This window comes from Podarcis gaigeae (assembly GCF_964106915.1).
Source record: "Podarcis gaigeae genome assembly, chromosome: 5".
In the NCBI taxonomy this organism is placed as follows: domain Eukaryota; kingdom Metazoa; phylum Chordata; class Lepidosauria; order Squamata; family Lacertidae; genus Podarcis; species Podarcis gaigeae.
Window position 1 is genome coordinate 7,791,485 of NC_139681.1, and position 21,582 is coordinate 7,813,066.

General features: G+C 42.7%; 1 protein-coding gene and 1 long non-coding RNA gene across 3 annotated transcripts in view; one reads left to right on the top strand and one right to left on the bottom strand.

Moving 5' to 3' along the window:
• Positions 1-2,640: 2,640 nt before the first annotated feature.
• NDUFA9 (NADH:ubiquinone oxidoreductase subunit A9) lies at positions 2,641-21,005 on the bottom strand. 2 transcript variants are annotated; one of them, XR_014564204.1, is made up of 11 exons: positions 20,873-21,005; positions 18,735-18,899; positions 16,982-17,079; positions 16,743-16,834; positions 13,485-13,626; positions 11,773-11,875; positions 9,305-9,372; positions 9,085-9,161; positions 7,815-7,910; positions 4,230-4,707; positions 2,641-4,158 (listed from the first exon to the last, which is right to left on the bottom strand). XR_014564204.1 is itself a non-coding variant. In XM_083738910.1 (11 exons), exons 1-11 carry the CDS (start codon positions 20,934-20,936, stop codon positions 2,739-2,741), a joined length of 1,146 nt encoding a protein of 381 aa, XP_083595036.1. In that variant the 5' UTR covers positions 20,937-21,005; the 3' UTR covers positions 2,641-2,738. The 2 variants fall into 2 exon arrangements, 1 of the variants encoding a protein (XP_083595036.1); XM_083738910.1 differs by having other exon boundaries at positions 2,641-2,912; positions 4,641-4,707.
• Positions 19,418-21,582, top strand: part of LOC310844675 — a 106,999-nt gene continuing 104,834 nt past the window's right edge. Inside the window, exon 1 of the long non-coding RNA XR_014564240.1 lies at positions 19,418-19,494. This is a non-coding gene — a long non-coding RNA (uncharacterized lncRNA). The remainder of the gene's footprint in view (positions 19,495-21,582) is intronic.

Below are 21,582 nucleotides of genomic sequence, written 5' to 3' on the forward strand. Positions count from 1 at the left end.
ATGAGGACCGCTAGATCCTTTTCACACATACAGTGGTACCTCAGGTTAAGAACTTACTGGATTTTTCGCTCTATAAGACACACCAGACCACAAGACGCACCTAGTTTTTGGAGGAGGAAAACAAGAAAAAAAATATTCTGAATCTCAGAAGCCAGAACAGCAAGAGGGATTGCTGCGCAGTGAAAGCAGCTATCCCTCTTGCTGTTCTGGCTTCTGGGATAGCTGCACAGCCTGCATTCGCTCCACAAGACGCACACACATTTCCCCTTACATTTTAGGAGGGAAAAAGTGAGTCTTATAGAGCAAAAAAATACGGTAATTAGTTCTGGAGGTCCGTTCTTAACCCGAAACTGTTCTTAACCTGAAGCACCACTTTAGCTAACGGGGCCTCCAGTTGCTGCTGCACCGCTGCTGCGTGATTTCTGTTCTCATCCTGAAGCAAAGTTCTTAACCCAAGGTACTATTTCTGGGTTAGCAGAGTCTGTAACCTGAAGCGTCTGTAACCCGAGGTACTACTGTACTGCTGTCAGGCCAGGTGTCCCTTATCCTATATTTGTGCATCTGATTATTCCTAAGCGCAGGGACTTAGTTGTCCCAATTGAAATTCATTTTGTTAGTTCTGACCCAGTTTCACAACCTGTTAAGCTCATATCGAATCTTGATTCCATCTTCTGAGGACGCCCATTTGGTGTGATCCACAAATGTGTTGAACGTCCATCAATTCCTTCATCCAAATAACTGGTCAGATAGTATAGAAGGGCATCTATTGCTGAAGAAATAAGGTTGCCTTCAATTTCTATGTGTAAATAGTGTTTGACTTGGATCATGGAGGCTAGAATTCAAATCCTTGCCCAGCTCAGTAGGAGCGCCAGGTCAGTCTCATCTCTAAGCCTGACCTACCTTGAGAAACTATGAGGCTAAAACAGTGATAACCTCCATGTCCCCTTGAAGTGGGTAGGATACTCTATTATTGGTTTTAGTGCCCCAGCTGTTTAAAATGTTTTAAAGTGTTTTTAAAATTTGGTTTTCATTTGCCTTTGTTTTAAATAAAAGGGCATATGATGTGCCTGGGAAGAGAGGAGCAGGGGATAGCAAGGGAGACGTGCAATCACACTAGTTCAAGGTAGGAGGTATGGAGTTGGGACAGGCTGGGTAAAGGGGCACACAGCTCAGGTAGTTACTGACTGTGCCATATGCCAGCCCCTCCTTCAAACCTGGGGAATTGCAGTTGTCCTATCAGCCAGCCTTCAGGTCTGTGGCTGCTATTGCTGAATGCCAGGTTGGCTCAGAGCAAGACCTCCCTCATCCATGAACCTACCCAGACCCTAAGATCATCCTCTGACTTATCCTATGTGGTGGGAATGTAAAAAGGTGAAAAACTTCTGGGAAATGATATATAATGTGATGAAAAAAATGCTGAAATATACATTCATTAAGAAACCAGAAGCAATTTTACTGGGCATTGTAGCAGATGATATAAACAGAAAGGGCTGTAAGCTGTTTTTATATGCAATGACGGCAGCAAGAATATTACTGGCACAAAAATGGAAGCAAGAAGAACTACCGACGAAAGAAGATTGGAGGGTGAAATTGATGGACTATGCAGAATTAGACAAACTAACAGGAAGAATTCGAAACCAGTGGGACCAGAGATTCACAGAAGATTGATGACCAGATTACATTTGTAGGTTTGCAAGAAGTTTTGTGAGGTGAATAATTTGAACTATTGCATAATTGGATAAAATGCGAGACATTAGTTAAGAGAATTAAAGGCAATATGAATTTAAGAAATGATATAAATGGGGGATCATCAGAGGTGTTGATGGAATTCCAAAAGATTGTATAAGATGTGAAATTTTGTTGTATGTATGACAATTAATATGTTTTAAAATGAATAAAAATTATTTAAAAAAAAGAGATCATCCTCTGAGGCAACACAAGAATAGGCCTATTCTGCAGTGACTCTCTGCTTGCAGAATTCTCTCCCCAGGGCATTCCTCTTCAACCAGGCCTTTGGCTGATTAACATCTTATACTCCTTTTAAATGTGTTTGTGGGAGGGGGGTTACTGGTTTTTGTTCTTTATTCTTGTTTTATTATGCATTTTGTGTTTTTAAATTGTATTTTATGTCGTGAATCATCTTGAGATCTACGGATGAAGGGCGGTATACAAATTTAATAAACAAACAAAGGCCGAAACTGTTCAGCATCGCTGGCATTGGTTTGGGACCAGTTGTAAGGATAAAAGAAGTGTAGACAAGCAACCGCCCTTGCAACCCAGCCTTGCTAATTCTGATACTGAAATCTGGAATTGCAGAATTCCACTGTATACAGGAGGCACAATGCCTTTGTCCTACACATTGATAGAATTGAGTAAAAACCACCACCACCACCACCACCCACGGTTAGGTATATGGAAGAGAAATCAAAGGCAGCATCATTTCTAAAATATTGATTCTCTGCTGATCTGGAGTGCTTAGCTCAATATTTTTAACATTTCTGAAAGCAAAGGACACAGATCCAATAGATACATACTCTTGAGCTGGGGTCTAGCACCTTCATTATGAAAATCTACAAAGGGACAATACAGAATTTTCTTCAGATATCGTACTCCGGAATAAAACAATTGACACCAGTATCGTAAAGGTTACATGATTTATATAGGGTTTTAGTTTTGTATGTACAGATTTCTTCAGAAATGAGTGCAGTGTAACCAGTCTGAAAAACTCTCAAAGTAGATTACATGTTGGTAACAGGCTTGGCTATTTTTGCTTCCTCAAGCTCAGCTTCCAGCCAGCGGAATGTGCGGTGGCGACGCAGGACTTCAATTGCTTTCTGTTCTATGGGAGTTGGGACAATACCCAAGTCCTCCAAGCCAGGAAGATCAGGGAACTTCATGTCTGTGGTATGGAACTTCAAACAAACAAAGAAGAAATGAGTGAACGGTGAGCCATCTTATAAATCCTTCTCTCACACAGCTCATCTTTACAAATCAAGTATGCAATATTATATCTTATTTTTGGAGTGGTTCTTTGGATTCCAAAGAGTTCATTAAGAGTTTCACACGAAACAGTCTGAAATAAAAAGTTAACTTCAGCTACAAAATATACAATTAGATTTTCCCTATTTTAACATCTATCTCTTATACCTGGTCAGAGGAAAGAATATTTATTGAGTGTATTACCAAATGACAGTTTGGATTCTATTTTCCTATCTGTGATTAGACTAGAGTCACAATTGTGACAACTTTTGTGTCTGGATTTAAGCTCCTGCACAGCAAAAGACATACCTAAGGCTCTTTGCAAAGTTTCCACATTTTGCATTTATCATATGCCACACCCACCCACTCTTATTGTGGGTTTGCAAACAATAACTTCTGGGGAATACCTGATCTCCAGTGGACCCACCACCAGAAAGATGCATCCTGCTTATTAAGAAAAAAGGAAGGGTAATGGGAGATGAAGCCTTTAGAACTACACAGGTTCCAAAGAAAACAAGAAACAAGCAGGAAAGAAAACTGCACTAAAGGAGAGGAAAACAGCAGCTCCTTAGGACCCCAGGGATTCCTCTTGTCTGGCGTCCAAACAATTCTCTTGTCAATCACAGCTCTGACATTGCTCATTGGCTAAAACACCAAAAGGTGGGAGCAGCCAGGCAGATTCATCCCACAGTAATTGCTTAGAATGGTGTTTACACATATGCTTTATAACATTTTCTCTAGGACGTTAAATACTTTTTTAAAATGAAAGCTCAGAGTCAAGGCTCCTGCTAGCTTTGGATCTGGTACATCTGTACCCCCTGCATCTAACTCTTGGCAGTCTTCAATGGACTCAACAGTCTGGAGCCGTCTTTCCCAGCCTAAAGATCTCCAGATGTTTTGGACACCAAGCATTCCTGACTGTTTTTCATTATGGCTGGATTGTAAACAGAAACATCTGGAGGGCATCACATTTAGGGGGGCTAGTCTGAAAAAAGAGTACCTCTGCTTCCCCGCTCTCTACAAATAAGAAGTCTGCTTCAAGTAAGGCACATTTCAAGATTTAATTCATGGGTAGGCAAACTAGGGGCCGGATCCAGCCCAATCGCCTTCTAAGCGTGTTTTTACATGAGTAGAATGAGTCCTTTTATTTAAAATGCATCTCAGGGTTATTTGTGGGGCCTGCCTGGTGTTTTTACATGAGTTGAATGGGTGCTTTTATTTAAAATGCATCTCTGGGTTATTTATGGGGCATAGGAATTTGTTCATTTCCCCCCCCAAAAAATATATATATAGTCTGGTCCCCCCCATAAGGTCTGAGGAACAATTGATGGGCCCCCTGCTGAAAAAGTTTGCTGACCCCTGATAATTGATATGTTGCAACTCAAAAGCTAAACACTGATTCCATCCCATTAATAAAATAAAAAACTACATACGTATGTAATGTTAAGAATGCATTCAACCCTAAAAATAACACTGAGAAAGAACACACACAGATAAACATGTTCTGTATTCATATATATATATAGAGAGAGAGAGAGAGTTTTCTTATATTGATTATCATTCTGATATTTTGTATTAATTTGCATTTTGTTCCATTCTTAGCCACCTTAGGATTCGCAGGTGATAAGCAATAAATGAGATGAAAATGACGGCAATCTTACCCGATCCACTTTGTCCCTTGTTATCCATGGCTCAAAAGGACTTATCTCAAAAAATCTTGCAAATAAGCTGTAATTCAAAGTGCCACAATAATTAACACCATGGCTGAACATAGGCAATGATCTAACTGCTCTTCTCTCAAATAAACTAGTGAAATTTCACTTGCTTCGAATTGCTCCACCAGACAAAACAGACTACTTTGTATTTATTAATTCTATCAACCAAAGTAAAAGTAACTGTTGAAAGGAAAAGTTAACTGAAGCCACAAGAAGTGCTGAGAGAACTGAGCTGAGCTTGGAGAGGACGGGACCGTAGCGACTTATGAGCAGAATTTGGCAATTCCCTTAATAACGTTCATTATCTGAAACCTGAAAATGTTGTAATGGTAATTTCTCTTCTGCAAGTCTCATGGAGGGCATCCATCATGTTTGAGATGGTACCACCCTTTGGAGTACATATAACGTAAAGGTAAAGGGACCCCTGACCATTAGGTCCAGTCGTGGACCACTCTGGGGTTGCGGCACTCATCTTGCTTTATTGGCCAAGGGAGCCGGTGTACAGCTTCCGGATCATGTGGCCAGCATGACTAAGCCGCTTCTGGTGAACCAGAGCAGTGCACGGAAACGCTGTTTACCTTCCCACCTATTTATCTACTTGCACTTTGACGTGCTTTCGAACTGCTAGGTTGGCAGGAGCAGGGACCGAGCAACGGGAGCTCACCCCGTCGCGGGGATTCGAACCGCTGACCTTCAGATCGGCAAGCCCTAGGCTCTGTGGTTTAACCCACAGCGCCACTCACGTCCCTGGAAGTACATATAGACAGGGCCAATTCCAGACGACTTCACCAGGTGGGATGACAGATAAGGGATGAAGGATCATGAAAGATATGATTTGGGTCTGCTGCCCTTCCTGAGCTTATTATTAGAGTGGTCCTTGAATCCATGTCTGCTCTTTACTGGATGAGACCTGTCACAAGGCTCCCAATTTCCACTGATGGAAAGGACTTCCTGGACCAGCTAAATCATCAAGTATCTTGTGGCTACTGCATAACCTAGGTGAGGGCCTGATACCCAGAAAGATCAGGGCAAGGAATGAAGGAGGGAAGCCATGGCCAGGGTTCAAGGCACCTTCCCTAGGACGCCAAATGCCCTGTAGGGGCCTCTGGAGAAAGCCCCTTTTTAAAATGACGGGGAGGGGGACTATTTCTTCTCAAAACGCATTACGGTTCCCTCAGTGCGAGAAATGGGGTTACGGGGAACCAGGCAGAGGGCCTTCTCGATAGTGGCGCCCCCCCATCAGATGTCAAGGAAATAAACAACTATCTGACTTTTAGAAGACATCTGAAGGAAGCCCTGTTTAGGGAAGTTTTTAATGTTTGTTGTTTTATTGTATTTTTAATATTCTGTTGGGAGCCTCCCAGAGTGGCTGGGGAAACCCAGCCAGATGGGCGGGGTATAAATAATTTATTATTATTATTATTAGCCAGTTAAAAGCTTTCCTGGGAGCATTCTTGTTGCCAGTTCAGAGGTCCCAAAATAAGAGTGGCTACTATACATGCTCTTGCTTAGGGCTCTCTTCACCTTGAGTGACGGAAGGCAGGCAGATTCTCCTGGCACATATTTCAAATGCCACCTCCCTAACTCAACATTCAGGCTGCAGAACCTGAGCCCAGACTGATTACGGCTCAAGCTACACATGACACCTAATGGCGTCCAGTTCTCCTCACTCCCAAAAGCAAGCATACAGCAATTGCAAGCAAACTGACAGAGATAGTAAATAGAGAAGAGGGATGTCTTAAGTTTTTCTTCTCTTTTTTTTTTTAAAAAAAATATTTATTAAAGTTTCAAAAAAGTTACAAGAATAAGAAAAAAAAGAAAAAGAAGCAAAAAATACAAAATACAGAAAAGTAAAAACAATTAAAAACAAATCAACCTTTCCATGTCTTGTCTTTCATTTGCTTGTTTCCCTGACCTCCTCACACCTCCCTTTTTTGTATTCTAGTTCAATTAGCGATTTCAGCAAATCCTTTCAATTTTTGCTTTTATCTTAATAATTTATCTTAATATATTATAACTTTACATTCTCACCTATTAACAATCCATTTTTACATACTCCTTTGCAACATTACAGTGGTGCCTCGCAAGACGAAATTAATTCGTTCCGCAAGTTTTTTCTTCTTGCGAGTTTTTCGTCTTGCGAAGCACGGTTTCCCATAGGAATGCATTGAAAATCAATTAATGCGTTCCTATGGTGACCGCTTGCCAGGCTGGCGGTGTGGAGAAGGGCTTTTCTCCCCACCGCAAGCCTTCAGGACAGGTACGGGAACAGAGGGGAAGGCGCGCAGCGCTTCTCCTGTTCCCGGGGCTTGCGGTGGGAGGAGGGTTTTTCCTCCCCACGCCAACATTCAGAACAGCATTCTGAATGTTGGCGGTGGGAAGGAAAACCCTCCTCCCACCGCAAGTCTTCAGGACAGCCATCCGAAGGCTGGCGCGGGGAGAAGGTCTCTCCACCCCACCGCCAGCCTTCAGAGCAGCCTTCTGAAGGCTGGCGGCGGGAGGAGGTCTCTCCGCCCCACCGCCAGCCTTCGGAGCAGCCATCCGAAGGCTGGCGGCAGGAGGAGGTCTCTCCGCCCCACCGCCAGCCTTCGGAGGACGTCCGAGGACAGTGGGGAAGACGCGCTGCGCTTCCCCGCTGTCCCGGAGATTTCCCTATGGGCTTTCGTCTTGTGAAGGAAGCCCATAGGGAAATTCGTTTTGCGAAGCGCCTCCAAAACGGAAAACCCTTTCGTCTAGCGGGTTTTCCGTCTTGCGAGGCGTTCGTCTTGCGGGGCACCACTGTACTGCTAAAACCACATAACTTCATTCCAACATCCTTCTAACATTCCTTAACTTTACCTTAAGTTTTTCTTCTCTGCCAGTCATCTACCTCCCAAAAACATTCCCCATCCCCAAACTACTTTGGGCTTGTGGAGAGAAACAGAGGTACCATCTCTCTTGTGTTCCCTCCACAATCCAGGCCTAGTCCCCTGTTGAAGAATGCAGTCTGCGCACCTGCTTTCAATGGCAGAGATGAACAGATCTGTGTGCGCACACAAGGGAAAAAAACCAAACAACCAACACAGGTAGTTGGAGCCTCAGAGGTAACAACTTGTCAACAAAAAACATATTAAGACTTACTGATACAGAGGACGGGGCATAGGATACGGAAAGAAATTTCTGTGGAGTACTGAATAAGCATACTCTACAAGGTCGTGAAGGAGGTATCTGTTAGGGCTGCAAAGGAACAGACATTAAGTTGTAAATTTGAGAAAGAGGCCTTGGTCTAAAATGGGGTGCTGGTACCACCAGGAAGGACGTGTGACAGCCTTTGTTTTAGCCACTGGTAATGAGCAGCGTTCACCAACCACTCCCCCCAAACCTACAACCAAACCTTAATTATGTAAAAATATAGCCAAAGGTATTGTCACAAAGGTTGCATGCCAATCATGGTGGTCATGTTTCCATAGGGAATCAAGACGCAGCGAAGATGCTGCGTCTTTAAGAAATACAGGCTACAGGAATGGAGAGGAAAGCCATGAAAGCTTTAGAGAAGGAGCTGGATCCTTCCAACATGCTACCACCCAAATGATATGCTGGAACAAAGGAAGACCCCAACATAGTCCCTTCAATTACAGACAAGAGGCCTGTGGGCTGCATCTGTGAAGAGGACAACAGCACTGTGATCTGGTTCTGGCTGCACAAGGGAAATCCCCAGGGCTGCCCCTCCGGTGGAGCCCATTACAAGTTGGTTGGCTACCAATTGCCCTGATTTGGCTTCAAAGCTTTGCTGAGCTTTCCATTTATGATTTCTGGATACGGGGCTGAGCTACGTAGCTGTTTATGTCACGATGTATCACATTCCTTGAAACCTAATAAAGTCTTTGACTCATTAAAAAAAAAAAAAAGAACTACGATTTATATTACACATACAGTGGTACCTTGGTTCTCGAACTTCTCACAACTGACTAACACAATATTCTTGTAAAATTATGCAGACTTTAAGGGTATAATAAAATTAGGGGTTCAGGTATGTGAATAGGGAAAAGAGCATTCTCCCCAAAAGCTTACACAACTGCCTTTTGAAACTGCAATTGATGGAAAGCAAATACTGGCTGATGTCCAATAAAAGAAGGAATCTGCAGTGAGCACAAACCATCTAAATCAGGCTTCCTCAAACTCGGCCCTCCAAATGTTTTTGGCCTACAACTCCCATGATCCCTAGCTAGCAGGACCAGTGGTCAGGGATGATGGGAACTGTAGTCTCAAAACATCTGGAGGGCCAAGGTTGAGGAAGCCTGATTTAAATCCACTGCAAGAGTTTTAAAAAAACAACAACAGGGGGCCAAGAAATGTCTGTAGTGATTTAAGGTGGTCTGAGTAAAAATAATAATAGTAACCAACAACCTACCCAGTCAATGCATAAGTTTTTCCTTTTGAATCGGGGTCCTTAATAGCACTAATTATAGCCTTTGCAACATCAACAACCTATGGGATAATATTTAAGAAAAATTAGCATATATTTTAAAGTTACCTTTTTTAAAGCAAGGTCACAAAGGTAATGAAATATATACAAAAGGAAAAGAGGTATGAAATATGTATCATAAAATGTATTTTCCAACAATACCTACATAGATAGGCTGCTTCACAGTTTTCTTGCCATTAGCAATCATAGGCACGCCCCAGAACCAGCGCATGTCTGAATGAAGAGAGATAAATTATTGGAGGATAGAAGTGAGGCTGTTAAGAGGTCAAAGAGCAATAACAACAGTACTGGAAAGTAAAGATCTCAAATGCACCTGAAGGTGACAGGAGAATTGCTTGCACAAATCTCCTGCATCTGCCCCAAGAAAATGTAAACGCTTTAACTGAGGATGCTCAAATCTTTCCGCAAGCTGAAGCTCACTCTTTGGATACCAGCTACTAGATCTGGCAATTGAACATTATTGTTTGAAAATCTTATGCCAATGCAGTGGGGTGGCAAGAGAGACTGATCTATGAAGCTGGAGGTCCCTGGTTCAAATCTTGTCTCTGCCATGAACATGCAAATGGCCTCAGACAAGTCATTCATTCCTAGCTCCATTTCCCATCTCTACTATGGGTATAATCTGTTATACGGGTTGCTGAGATAGCACTGATCACTTAAAAAGGAGTAAATAATAATAATAACAATAATAATTTTATTTACACCCCGCTCAGGCAGAGGGAGCTGGCATTTGTCCACAGACAGCTTCCGGGTCATGTGGCCAGCATAGCTAAGCCGCTTCTGGCGAACCAGAGCAGCGCACAGAAACGCCATTTACCTTCCCGCCGGAGTGGTACCTATTTATCTACTTGCACTTTGACGTGCTTTCAAACTGCTAAGTGGTAAGAACTGCTAGGTAAAGAAACATAATAAACCCATCAAAAAATTATGGTCATGTTGCTCAAAAACTGCATACACATAAGGAAACTATCAATACGAAGCATTTATACTCTGGGCAGCTTCCAACAAAATATGTAAATACAGTAAACACAGTAAAATACAGTAATGATTTTTCATATCAATCAGTGTCATCAATGCTATGGAAATTATCTAGGAGGAAAGCACTATAACTTAATTAACAAGCCAATCCCATGAGCCTATCTGCATCTCCCAACTTTGCATTTCTATCTCTTTCACCACACTCCACTGCCAAACTCCTGGAAGAAGACTAACACTGGAATCCTATACAGTGGTACCTCGGGTTAAGTACTTAATTCGTTCCGGAGGTCCGTTCTTAACCTGAAACTGTTCTTAACCTAAAGCACCACTTTAGCTAATGGGGCCTCCTGCTGCTGCCGCGCCGCCAGAGCACAATTTCTGTTCTCATCCTGAAGCAAAGTTCTTAACCTGAAGCACTATTTCTGGGTTAGCGGAGTCTGCAACCTGAAGTGCATTTAACCTGAAGCGTATGTAACCTGAGGTACCACTGTACATATCGCTGCTTCTACTTGCACTTCGACGTGCTTTTGAACTGCTAGGTGGTAAGAACTGCTAAGTAAAGAAACATAATAAACTCATCAAAAAATTATGGTCATGTTGCCCCAAAGCTGCATACTCATAAGGAAACTATCAATAGGAAGCATCTGTTCACTTTATTTCCTTACTACAACTACATGCTTCACTCACTGTAATAATCTGCATCTGTTGTTAATATTTGTAATGAAAATGACTGGCATATATTTGTATAGTACAATATAAAATACAAAAGGGTTAAAAGACACATTTTCTAAAAAACATCTTCAATTTCAGAGGTCATCATGTTCAACATTTTAACAGTGTTTCCCAAACTTGGGTTTCCAGCTGTTTTTGGACTACAAATCCCATCATCCCTAGCCAGCATGAGCAGTGGTCAGGGATGATGGAAACTGTAGTCTGAAAAAACAGCTAGAGTCCCAAGACTGGGAAGCACTGTTCTAGAAGATGAATTTTCTTTTGCCAAATTCTGACTGTCTGAAATTCCATTTTGCCTGAGCTCAAGGAAATCTAAATTCAATTTCTAGAGTAAATAATGCAAACAATTCTAATGGGGATAAGTGCGGGGGGGGGAGGGGGGAGATCTAATAGAGAGGAACTCAGGAATATGATTTCATTTTAAAAAATTAAAAATAAACCAAGCAAACATCTTCAGGAAGTTATACATATTCTGTACTGGCTTAGCATACTTTACACTCACAATGCTAAACTTAAGTTTCAGAAACAGATAGGATTTTCTGGTGGGCTGGAGTGAAATTAGTTCACTTAGCTATGCAAAGCCCATGCAAGACAATTAGGATTCTGCTATTTACAGGAAAGCTCATCTGTTGGCCCATGAATACAACACATTTCCCATGGAATAAAAGGTACAGTAGGCTAAAATCCAAACACATTCTTTCCTGGCACCATAACAAGTTGCTAAGATCTGAAGCTAAAGCTCAAGGAGGATTGCTGAATAGATTTGAATAAGATCTTAATAAAGATTTTCACAATTATTCTACAATTCTAATTAAGTACAAATGCAGTGTACTTGCATCCCTTGGTCTCTGATATTACTTTCTCCCAAGGAAACAAATTTTATGCTGCAAGGAGTGTACTTACTTGCATAATGGTTGAAAAACCTATCCTCTCTCCCGTACATTTCAGAAGGCTTCATGATGATGGCATCTGGAAATTCTTCCCTCACAACCTTCTCTCCAACTGCCTGCCATCAGGTAATTAGAAAGTGATTAATTTCCCATGGAAGTTCAAGATGCACAGTACTATGAAACTATAATAAAATTTAGAGATACCCTTGGGTTTCACATTACATACACTTGGGCTCTTTGGCATAATTTAATTTTTTTAAAAAAAAAATCCAGCCTAGGTTTACAAGAATATACAAATCTATATATTAACATATGGCAATGTAACAGTATTTTTTCTTTTCTTTTTTCATTCTCACACTTTCTTTTCTTTCATTCTTTCTTCCTCGTTCTCTCTTTTTATAAATGAAATTCTCTTAATAAAATATTATTATTAATAATAAAATGTTCCACTCTATCGGACAGAACACATATTTAGCACCATGAAATATGTAACCTAGGAAACACAAGAATTAACAGCAAACAGAATGAAATCCGTGCAGGCAGCAGGGTAACTACAATGAATGTAAAGACACAAAATCCATCAAAGGGCTTATCTACACTTCTGTTTGGGGATGCGGGTGGCGCTGTGGTCTAAACCACTGAGCCTAGGACTTGCCAATCAGAAGGTTGGCGGTTCGAATCCCCATGACGGGGTGAGCTCCTGTTGCGGCGCTCATCTTGCTTTATTGGCCAAGGGAGCCGGTATACAGCTTCCAGCTCATGTGGCCAGCATGACTAAGCCGCTTCTGGTGAACCAGAGCAGAGCACGGAAACGCCGTTTACCTTCCCGCCTGAGTGGTACCTATTTATCTACTTGCACTTTTGACGTGCTTTCGAACTGCTAGGTTGGCAGGAGCAGGGACCAAACAACGGGAGCTCACCGACCTTCTGATCAGCAAGTCTGATCGGCAAGTCCACCCGTGTCCCTTGCAACCAGTAAGAAACACTGAGTTACTCCGATTACTTAAATTTGTGTACACTTGCAACCAGTAAGTGTACACAAATTTAATCAATCGGAGTCACTCAGTGTTTCAAAAAAAATATTTTTTTTTTGAAATATTTTTCAAAAGCAGCCTTATGGCATCTAGGAAATCTATATGAAAGGTGCAGACATACACAATAACACAATCACACACACACACACATAACTACAGATGACATTGTAATTAATCATAGTAGAAAGTGACAGATTAGTGTTAGCCACACATAAGTAAGGACAAAAGACACTCAAATCAATAGTTAACTTTTCCTACAAATTTAGACAAGAGTTTTAAAACTGCTCGAACACTACGCAAGCCTCATTTTGCTCTAGAAGAGTTTTTGGATTAGGAAATTCACTGAGTACCCTGAATCTACGTAATGACTACTTATGTGGAATATAGCGTCATTTCTTAGCAACCAGAAAATCTCAGCAATAATTCTTGAAGAGTTTCTCACCCCAGAGGTTAAGAAGTCTCCATTCCTTACATCCCCTCAAGTCTTTTTGTCACTCTTTTCCTTGTCAAAACTGAAACAGCAACTATTGAGGGACCAGCAGGATTTAAATATACCTAATTCATATTTCGGCTTTAAATATACCTAATTCATATTTCGGCTTTCTGTTGGGACCATTTTGGGGTTTTTTGCACAGAAACCCTGTATATGGAATTGCAAAACACCAACATCTAAAAACAAACACAAACTTACTTTATTTCTAAGGTATTTTGAAGGGCTTTTCATGTCTGCATTCAGATGAGAAACGTGAACCAAAGTTTCTATCCCAGCTTCCTTTGAGAGCTGAGCAATTTCCCTGGGAATATTAACAAAGACGTCTTCATACTTAAAGTTTCTGGAATAAAGCATAAAGAACAGAATAAAAACCAAGCTCCTTCCAAAATTTAGCAGGTCATCATATCACAGTCTTGATATCCCTCGTATTTACGGGACTGCCTCTCCTGGTATGCTCCGCAGAGGACTTTTAGGTCCATGAATAACCATAGTTTAGAGGTCCCGGGCCCTACGGAAGTCAGACTATCCTCCACCAGGGCCAGGGCCTTTTCAGTGATGGCTCTGACCTGGTGGAATGCTCAGTCCCATGAGACTAGGGCCCTTCAGGATTTAACCTCCTTCTGTCAGGCCTATAAGACAGAGCTAGTCGACCTGGCCTTTAATTTGAATTCAGCCTGATCTTTTATTTCCCTTTTATTTCCCTTCCCTTCTCTCCCCTCCCCGTCCCCTTTTATGAAGATTACCCGCTCTGAGACACCACAGCTAATTCTCTCTTGGCCTCCTCGCTGGCCCAAGTAGGACTAATTCAGCCAGCTAGCCCTGGTGATTATCTAATGCTTATTAGATGGATTTCCCCTAAACTGATTTCTGAACTTTGAATTTTGTTATTCATGTTTTTATACTGTATTTTATGCTGCTTTTACAATTAAGTGTTTTAAATTTGTTGTTAGCTGCCCTGAGCCTGGTTTTTGAACCAGGAAGGGCGGGGTATAAATAAAAATTTATTTATTTATTTATTTATTTATTTATTTATTTATTTATGGTGAAGCAGAGTGCCTAAGGGTGCAATCCTAAAGGAGTACAAAACCCCACAACTTACCGGGTAGCTTAAGGTAACTCAGTCTCTTTCAGCAACAACCATGTGTGATTTGTGCAGCTCTGTTTTTGTTTGCTTTGCTCATTATGGCAAGTGTGCCACTGCCCTCTTGTGACCACGACAAACCTCAGCTTTCTTCTCAAAGTCAGTAGCTGGTCTTTAATTGCACAATTGGGGGATTACCTGGGGGTTATCCTCGCTGCGAGATCACATTCACCCAGTGCTATACCAGCTGCACTGGCTCCCGGTGGGCTACAGGGTCAGGTTTAAGGTGCTGGTTTTAACCTTTACAGCCTAGGACCCTCATACCTACGGGACCGCCTCTCCTGGTATGTCCCACAGAGGAACTTACGGTCTTCAAACAAAAACATCCTGAAGGTCCCAGGCCACAGAGCGGTTAGGCTGGCCTCAACTAGAGCCAGGGCTTTTTTGGCTGTGGCTCCAATCTGGTGGAACGCTCTGTCAAAAGAGATTAGGGCCCTACAGGACTTGACATCTTTCCGCAGGGCCTGCAAGACAGAGCTGTTCCACCAGGCCTTTGGCCAGGGCACAGCCTGACTCCCTCCTTTGGCAATCTTCACAGAACTTTAGCCTAATGGTTGCCATCAATTTGATTTGAATTAATTTTATAATGAAATGATTTTAGAATGTTGTACTATTTTATTGTTGTTAGCCGCCCTGAGCCCGGCTTCGGCTGGGGAGGGCGAGATATAAATAAAAATTATTATTATTATTATTATTATTATTATTATTATTATTATTATTATCTGGCTGAAACTCAGCAGCACAGGGCCAAACCAGAAAATCAGCTGTTACCCTTTCTTACCAAGGGCAGCCAAAAATTGTGAGCCGTTGAAAAATGAAGACAAGATATATTGAAAAGGCCTTCCAGGGCTGTTGCAAACAGCACAGAGGTAATGGGCATGAGATGCTTTGAACACCTGGCAGAACCCAGTCCCTCAACATGGCAGAAACATACACCAGCTCTGAAGTTGAGAGAGTACTAAAGAATGAGTCCTAAAAAGCAACAGCAAATAGAAAACCACCCACCCCTCCTTCACTTTCCACTATGCTGGCACCGGTCTGGTAGGCCACGGGATACACAGGTTTATTTATAATAATAATATTATAATAATTTAGTATTTATACTCCGCCCATCCAGCTGGGTTTCCCCAGCCACTCTGGGTGGCTTCCAACAGAATATTAATCAGAATAAAACTTCAAACATTAAAAACTTCCCTAAAAACACCCTTCAGATATCTTTTAAAAGTCATAGTTGTTTATTTCCTTGATATCTGATGGGAGGGCATTCCACAAGGCAGGTGCCACCACCAAGAAGGCCATCTGCCTCTACTTCTGGTCCCCCCCCCCCCTTTTGGACTTTTGGCTGGTTCCTAGATCTGGTTTACAGATTTCCACAGATACAGCAGTTTCTTTCATGCGCAAAAAATGAAGGAATCTGAGCAGACAAGAAGGTATGAGACCTGTACATGCTTACAGTATACAGGGTTGTAATTGCCTAATGCTGTCAATTTTTGTGTTTGAGAGAGGAAAGGGGCAGCTAAAGTCTTTTAGGTTTTGCCTCAAGAAGTACATCGCTCATTTTAGACTTTATAAGTGTGTGACAGTTTTCTATTCAAAAACATCTGTGCCATGGGAATAAACTTTCCTCGTGCTTCCCCCCTGGGTCTACGTTTCGCTAGGTTGCATCCACAAAGAACATGTAAGGCATAAGAAACAGGTCTTTTCTTTGGGAAAAAATCAGATTGGACCCTAAAACCTCATACGGTTTTAGTTTTCTCTTTCTAGAAGAAAACATTATAATACAGTGGTACCTCTGGTTGCGAACGGGATCCGTTCTGGAGGCCCATTCGCAACATGAAAAGAGCGCAACCCACATCTGCGCGTCTGCGCACGCACGGGTTGTGATTCGCCACTTCTGCACATGCGCGTGACGTCATTTTGCGCTTCTGCGCATGCGGCGAAACCCAGAAGTAACCCTTTCCGGTACTTCCAGGTCGCCGCAGGACGTAACCTGAAAGAACATAACATGATGGAAACTCAAGGCAGTAGAATCATAAGATGTTTGGAACCCCACTGAACTTGAAGCATGGGAAGCCCCAACAAAAATTTATAATTTGGCATAATATTTGGACAATATGATATGTATTTGTATAATTTGGAATACTTAATGTGATTTGATTGGATTGTTAAAATGGAAAATTTAATAAACATTATTTTAAAAAAAGAAAAAGAAAGAAAGAACATAACATGAAGCAGACGTAACATGAGGTATGACTGTAACTATCTTCAGTCTACGTGACCTCAATCTATCCAAGAGAGCCAAAGAAGAATGTTACCTTGTTTCCCACTCTTTGCCAACAAGATTGATGACTACATTGCTGTGCTCAAGAGCTCTTCGGGTAGAATCTTTGTCACGCGGATCCCATTCCTGATAGCCACAGCACAAATCAAAGCAGAAATGAAATAAAAGTACAAAAAGCCTTTCAGGAAGATGTTATTTATGGCCCATACCAAACTTTCAACTATTTAGCAAGTGAAGCTAGCCAATCATGAACCAGACTGGATTATTACATACCATGAACAGGAGCTGTCCCAGGTCACCCATGGGTCGAAGGTACATGACGTCATAAGGCTCACAGCGATATGGGACGATGACTTGGGAGCCGATACGCCCTAAAATTAGAAAGGGGTTTTAAAAGGAGAACTAGGGCATGATATTAATTGAGGAAGTTCTATTTTAAGCACTCGGAAAACATCAATGCTTGGCTATATAACTCTACCTGCTGTAATCAATACAATAACTTTAATTCTTTAACGGTGTTTTCAAAGGAGCTTCATGGAAGCCACAATCTTAACACTACATACCCTACAGCAGGGGTCAGCAAACTTTTTCAGTAGGGGGCCGGTCCAATGTCCCTCAGACCTTGTGGGGGGCCGGACTATATTTTGAAAAAAAATATATGAACAAATTCCTATGCTTCACAAATAACCCAGAGATGCATTTTAAATAAAAGGACACATTCTACTCATGTAAAAACATGCTGATTCCCGGACCATCCGTGGGCCACATTTGGAAGGCAATTGGGCCAGATCCGGCCCCTGGGCATTAGTTTGCCTACCCATGCCCTACAGACATTTTAATTTTGGTTTCACAGCTTCCCACAACACAGCAAGCTACTCTGGAAACTGGGGGAAATTTCAAAAGGGAACAGGGGAAAGGAGTGGCTGGATCTACTTGACTGATTGACCTACTTAAAATGTTTTTAAAAGTCTGTTCCCCTGCTGGGAGTAACTCAAGTTCTTGAACACACTTAAAAGATGTCAGTTGCAAAACCAACATGGTGTTATTGGTTTTGGGGTGGGTGTAAATTAATTAATGGTAGGATTTTGATTACTTGATTATTATTAATGCAGAGGCATTAACATGACAAAAGGTTTGATGGCCCATTTTAGAGGTATCTTGGGCCTGCAGGGACAGAGGTTGCCAAGGTGTGTAAGAGAAAGGTAACAAGAAAAGTGTATTTAGCAAGGTGTGCAGGGAAGAAGATGGGGGAATAGAGACAGAGACCCAGGCTGGAAAAGATGCCTTGGACTCCAGAGCTGCACTGCTGTGGAGAACAATACCGTGCTGGAAGATCTGTACTCCCTCTAGACTGAATGTGTAAATATGTGAATAAATCGTATTTCTGAAGACAGCCTCCACCGTATCTTGATTCTCAAAAAACCCCCACAAATCCTGGGTGAGTGATCCCCCTGGAATCTTGCCACAGCTTGGCAGAGATTGAAGGTGGTATTCAACCTTTGTAAGGGGGGGGACCTTTAAGAGGTGAACTCAGAGAAGAAAATCCTCACTTAGTACAGGTGATAAAAGGGTTGAAAACTACCATCTTGAACCATCATGGCTCCTTGGGGATTTAGCCTGTTTCCCATCCCTATCTGCCACCAGCATCTTGACCGAAGGTCATTCATTTTTCAGCGTACTTGAAATAGGTAACAGAAAGGAAAAAGAAGTTTGGTATTTAGGCACACAGTAACTATTGGGACATTTAGCGAACAGCAAGGCATGCAATCAGCTACAATGGGTTAAGACCTTCACATTTCAAATAGGTGTAAACAGTACAAGATGTTGAGTCCCAGGTCCCAGGGTCAAGCAAGAGTAGGAGGAATCGTAGACCTGGAGAGTTGGAAGGGACCCAAAAGGACATCCAGCCCAACCCCTAAGCTTTGTGAACTTACACATTGGTTTACATCTTGCAAGAGACTCTATGTCAGATTCATTTTCCTGTTAAATATCCAGACATCTCAAATTTAATTTTGGAGAAAATTACCCAGGCGATTGACGACGTATCGTCCCAGGAAGCCTGTAGCCCCAAAGACAGTAGCCGCAATACCACTGACAGAGGAGCGCCCACTCCTTCCATGAGGAATCACCAAGTGATGAACTTGACGGTCTTGCTGGACAACAGGAAATGCAGCTGGAGAAGCACCATAGCCTAAAATACAAGAAAATGGAAGCAAAACGTGAATAATAATAATAATAATAATAATTTATTATTTATTCTCCGCCCATCTGGCTGGGTTTCTCCAGCCACTCTGGGCGGCTTCCAACAAAACGCTAAAATACAATAACCTATTAAACGTTAAAAGCTTCCCTAAACAGGGCTGCCTTCAGATGTCTTTAAAAGTTTGGTAGTTATTTTTCTCTTTGACATCTGATGGGAGGATGTTCCACAGGGCAGGTGCCACTACCGAGAAGGCCCTCTGCCTGGTTCCCTGTAACGTGGCTTCTTCCAGCGAGGGAACCGCCAGAAGGCCCTCGGCACTGGACCTCAGTGTCTGGGCAGAACGATGGAGGTGGAGACACTCCTTCAGGTATACTGGACCGAGGCAGTTTAGGACTTTAAAGGTCAGCACCAACACTTTGAATTGTGCTCAGAAATGTAATGGGAGCCAATGTAGGTCTTTCAAGACCAGTGTTATATGGTTAAACCACAGAGCCTAGGACTTGCTGATCAGAAGGTCGGCGGTTCGAATCCCCGTGACGGAGTGAGCTCCCGTTGCTCTGTCCCAGCTCCTGCCAACCTAGCAGTTCGAAAGCACGTCAAAGTGCAAGTAGATAAATAGGTACCACTCCGGCGGGAAGGTAAACGGCGTTTCCGTGTGCTGCTCTTGTTCACCAGAAGCGGCTTAGTCATGCTGGACACATGACCTGGAAGCTGTACGCCGGCTCCCTCGACCAATAAAACGAGATGAGTGCCGCAACCCTAGAGTCGGTCATGACTGGACCTAATGGTCAGGGGTCCCTTTACCTCTACCTTACCTTCAGTAGCCTAGGGCCTCATCAAACCAAAATCCAGCCCTCCCTGTCCTCTGAGACTGTCCAACTACCCTACCAGACACCGTTGAGGGAGTCTGGGAGGTTTTATTCGGATGAATAGAGCCGATAAACATGGGAAGGTTTTTTGGGGGGAGGAGGGAAGATATGTGTACATGCACAGTGGTACTTCGGGTTAAGTACTTAATTCGTTCTGGAGGTCCATTCTTAACCTGAAACTGTTCTTAACCTGAAGCACCACTTTAGCTAATGGGGCCTCCTGCTGCCGCTGCATGATTTCCGTTCTCATCCTGAAGCAAAGTTCTTAACCCGAGGTACTATTTCTGGGTTAGCGGAGTCTGTAACCTGAAGCGTATGTAACCTGAGGTACCACTGTACTGTTAAGAACGTCTTACATTCTTCCCATTCTTCTCCCCTTGCACAGGAATAGGAGACGCTTGAACAATCTTTATTTCTCCAAATTTTGCAGTGCTGCTCTCCAGCCAAACAACATTCACAAAAATGCATACATCAGAGGCAAGTGCACCAAAAGAAAAAAAGAATTTATATTTGTGGAAATAACATACGGAAATGCATCACATTAGGGGAAACGTCTCGCAGAAATGTGAACATTAGACAAAAATGCATATAAAAATCTGTTTATTGTGAGAAATTTCCCCTAAAATGCTGGAGAATTTTCATAAGGATTAATTTTATTTAATGTACTTCTTTTTTACAAATCGCAGCAGAAATGTGGAGAACTGTAAGACTGGAAAGATGAGAAACGGAAGTAAGTGAAACCGACCAATTATTCTATCCCTAGTGAATAAAAATAAGCGAGAAGCGGCTTTCGGGATTTTGCCACAGAGGCTTCCCTTAGAAGCGTTCCGCTGCCTCTCGCCTAGCAGAGGGAAGGCGCCTGCCTCAGACTCCAGTGGCAGGGAGTTCCGAAGGGCAGGCGGAAAGCTCCCAAAGAGGAGGCGCGTCGCCCAGGGGGGACCTCGCAGGCTCGCAGCGCCGCCGTGACCTTCCCGAAGGGCGGCCCCTCGGAGACCCGCGCTCTCCCCCCTACCCACCCTCCGGCTACGAAGAGGGAGAGGAGGGAGGGACCCCCCCTCCCAATTCGCTGCCCCCGCCCCCCCCGCCTCTTACCCGCCCTCGAAGGAGTCAGGAGGGCCCTGCAGGGGAGCCGGGAGACCCGAGCGGAAGCCGCCATCTTGCCCCCGTCGCCTCGCCCCGCCCCGCGACGGGTGCCGCGCTAGGCCAATCGAGGAGCGATCGAAGGGAAACGTCCTCTCCGAAAGCGCGTCGGGCGGGGACGACAGAGCGCGCAGGAAATGATCTGCGGGGATTTCGACAGGGCGCGCGGGCGGGCGAATCTGTTTTCGGTTTGTTTTTGTTTTTTTAATAACAAAAACCGACGGAATTGGGGGTTAATTATTTTATATGAGGCACAGGTATCAAAGAAGGACCAGCATGTTGTTCTATTTTGTTTTATTTTTATATTATTATTATTATTATTATGCATTTTTATCATTAAGGTAACTGATGCACATGAATGATGTTATTTCTGAAAATAAAAAATGCAGAATACAGGACTATAATGTGTTTCCTAACATTTTAATTGAATTTGAATCCAGTTTCAGAAGCGGTGGGGGGAGAGAGAGAGAGAATCAAAGACTCCCTCGCCATCAGGACTTTCTAAATTATTTACTTTCTACAAAAAAATGACAAAACCTAAAGTTACCCAAAATCAAAGGGAAGGCCTTAAGGCATGAGCATCGCAGAAGATGAAATAAAATAAACAATTAAGCAGCATCCATCGCCAGGTGAAAATGACAGGTGAATTTTATAAATAATTA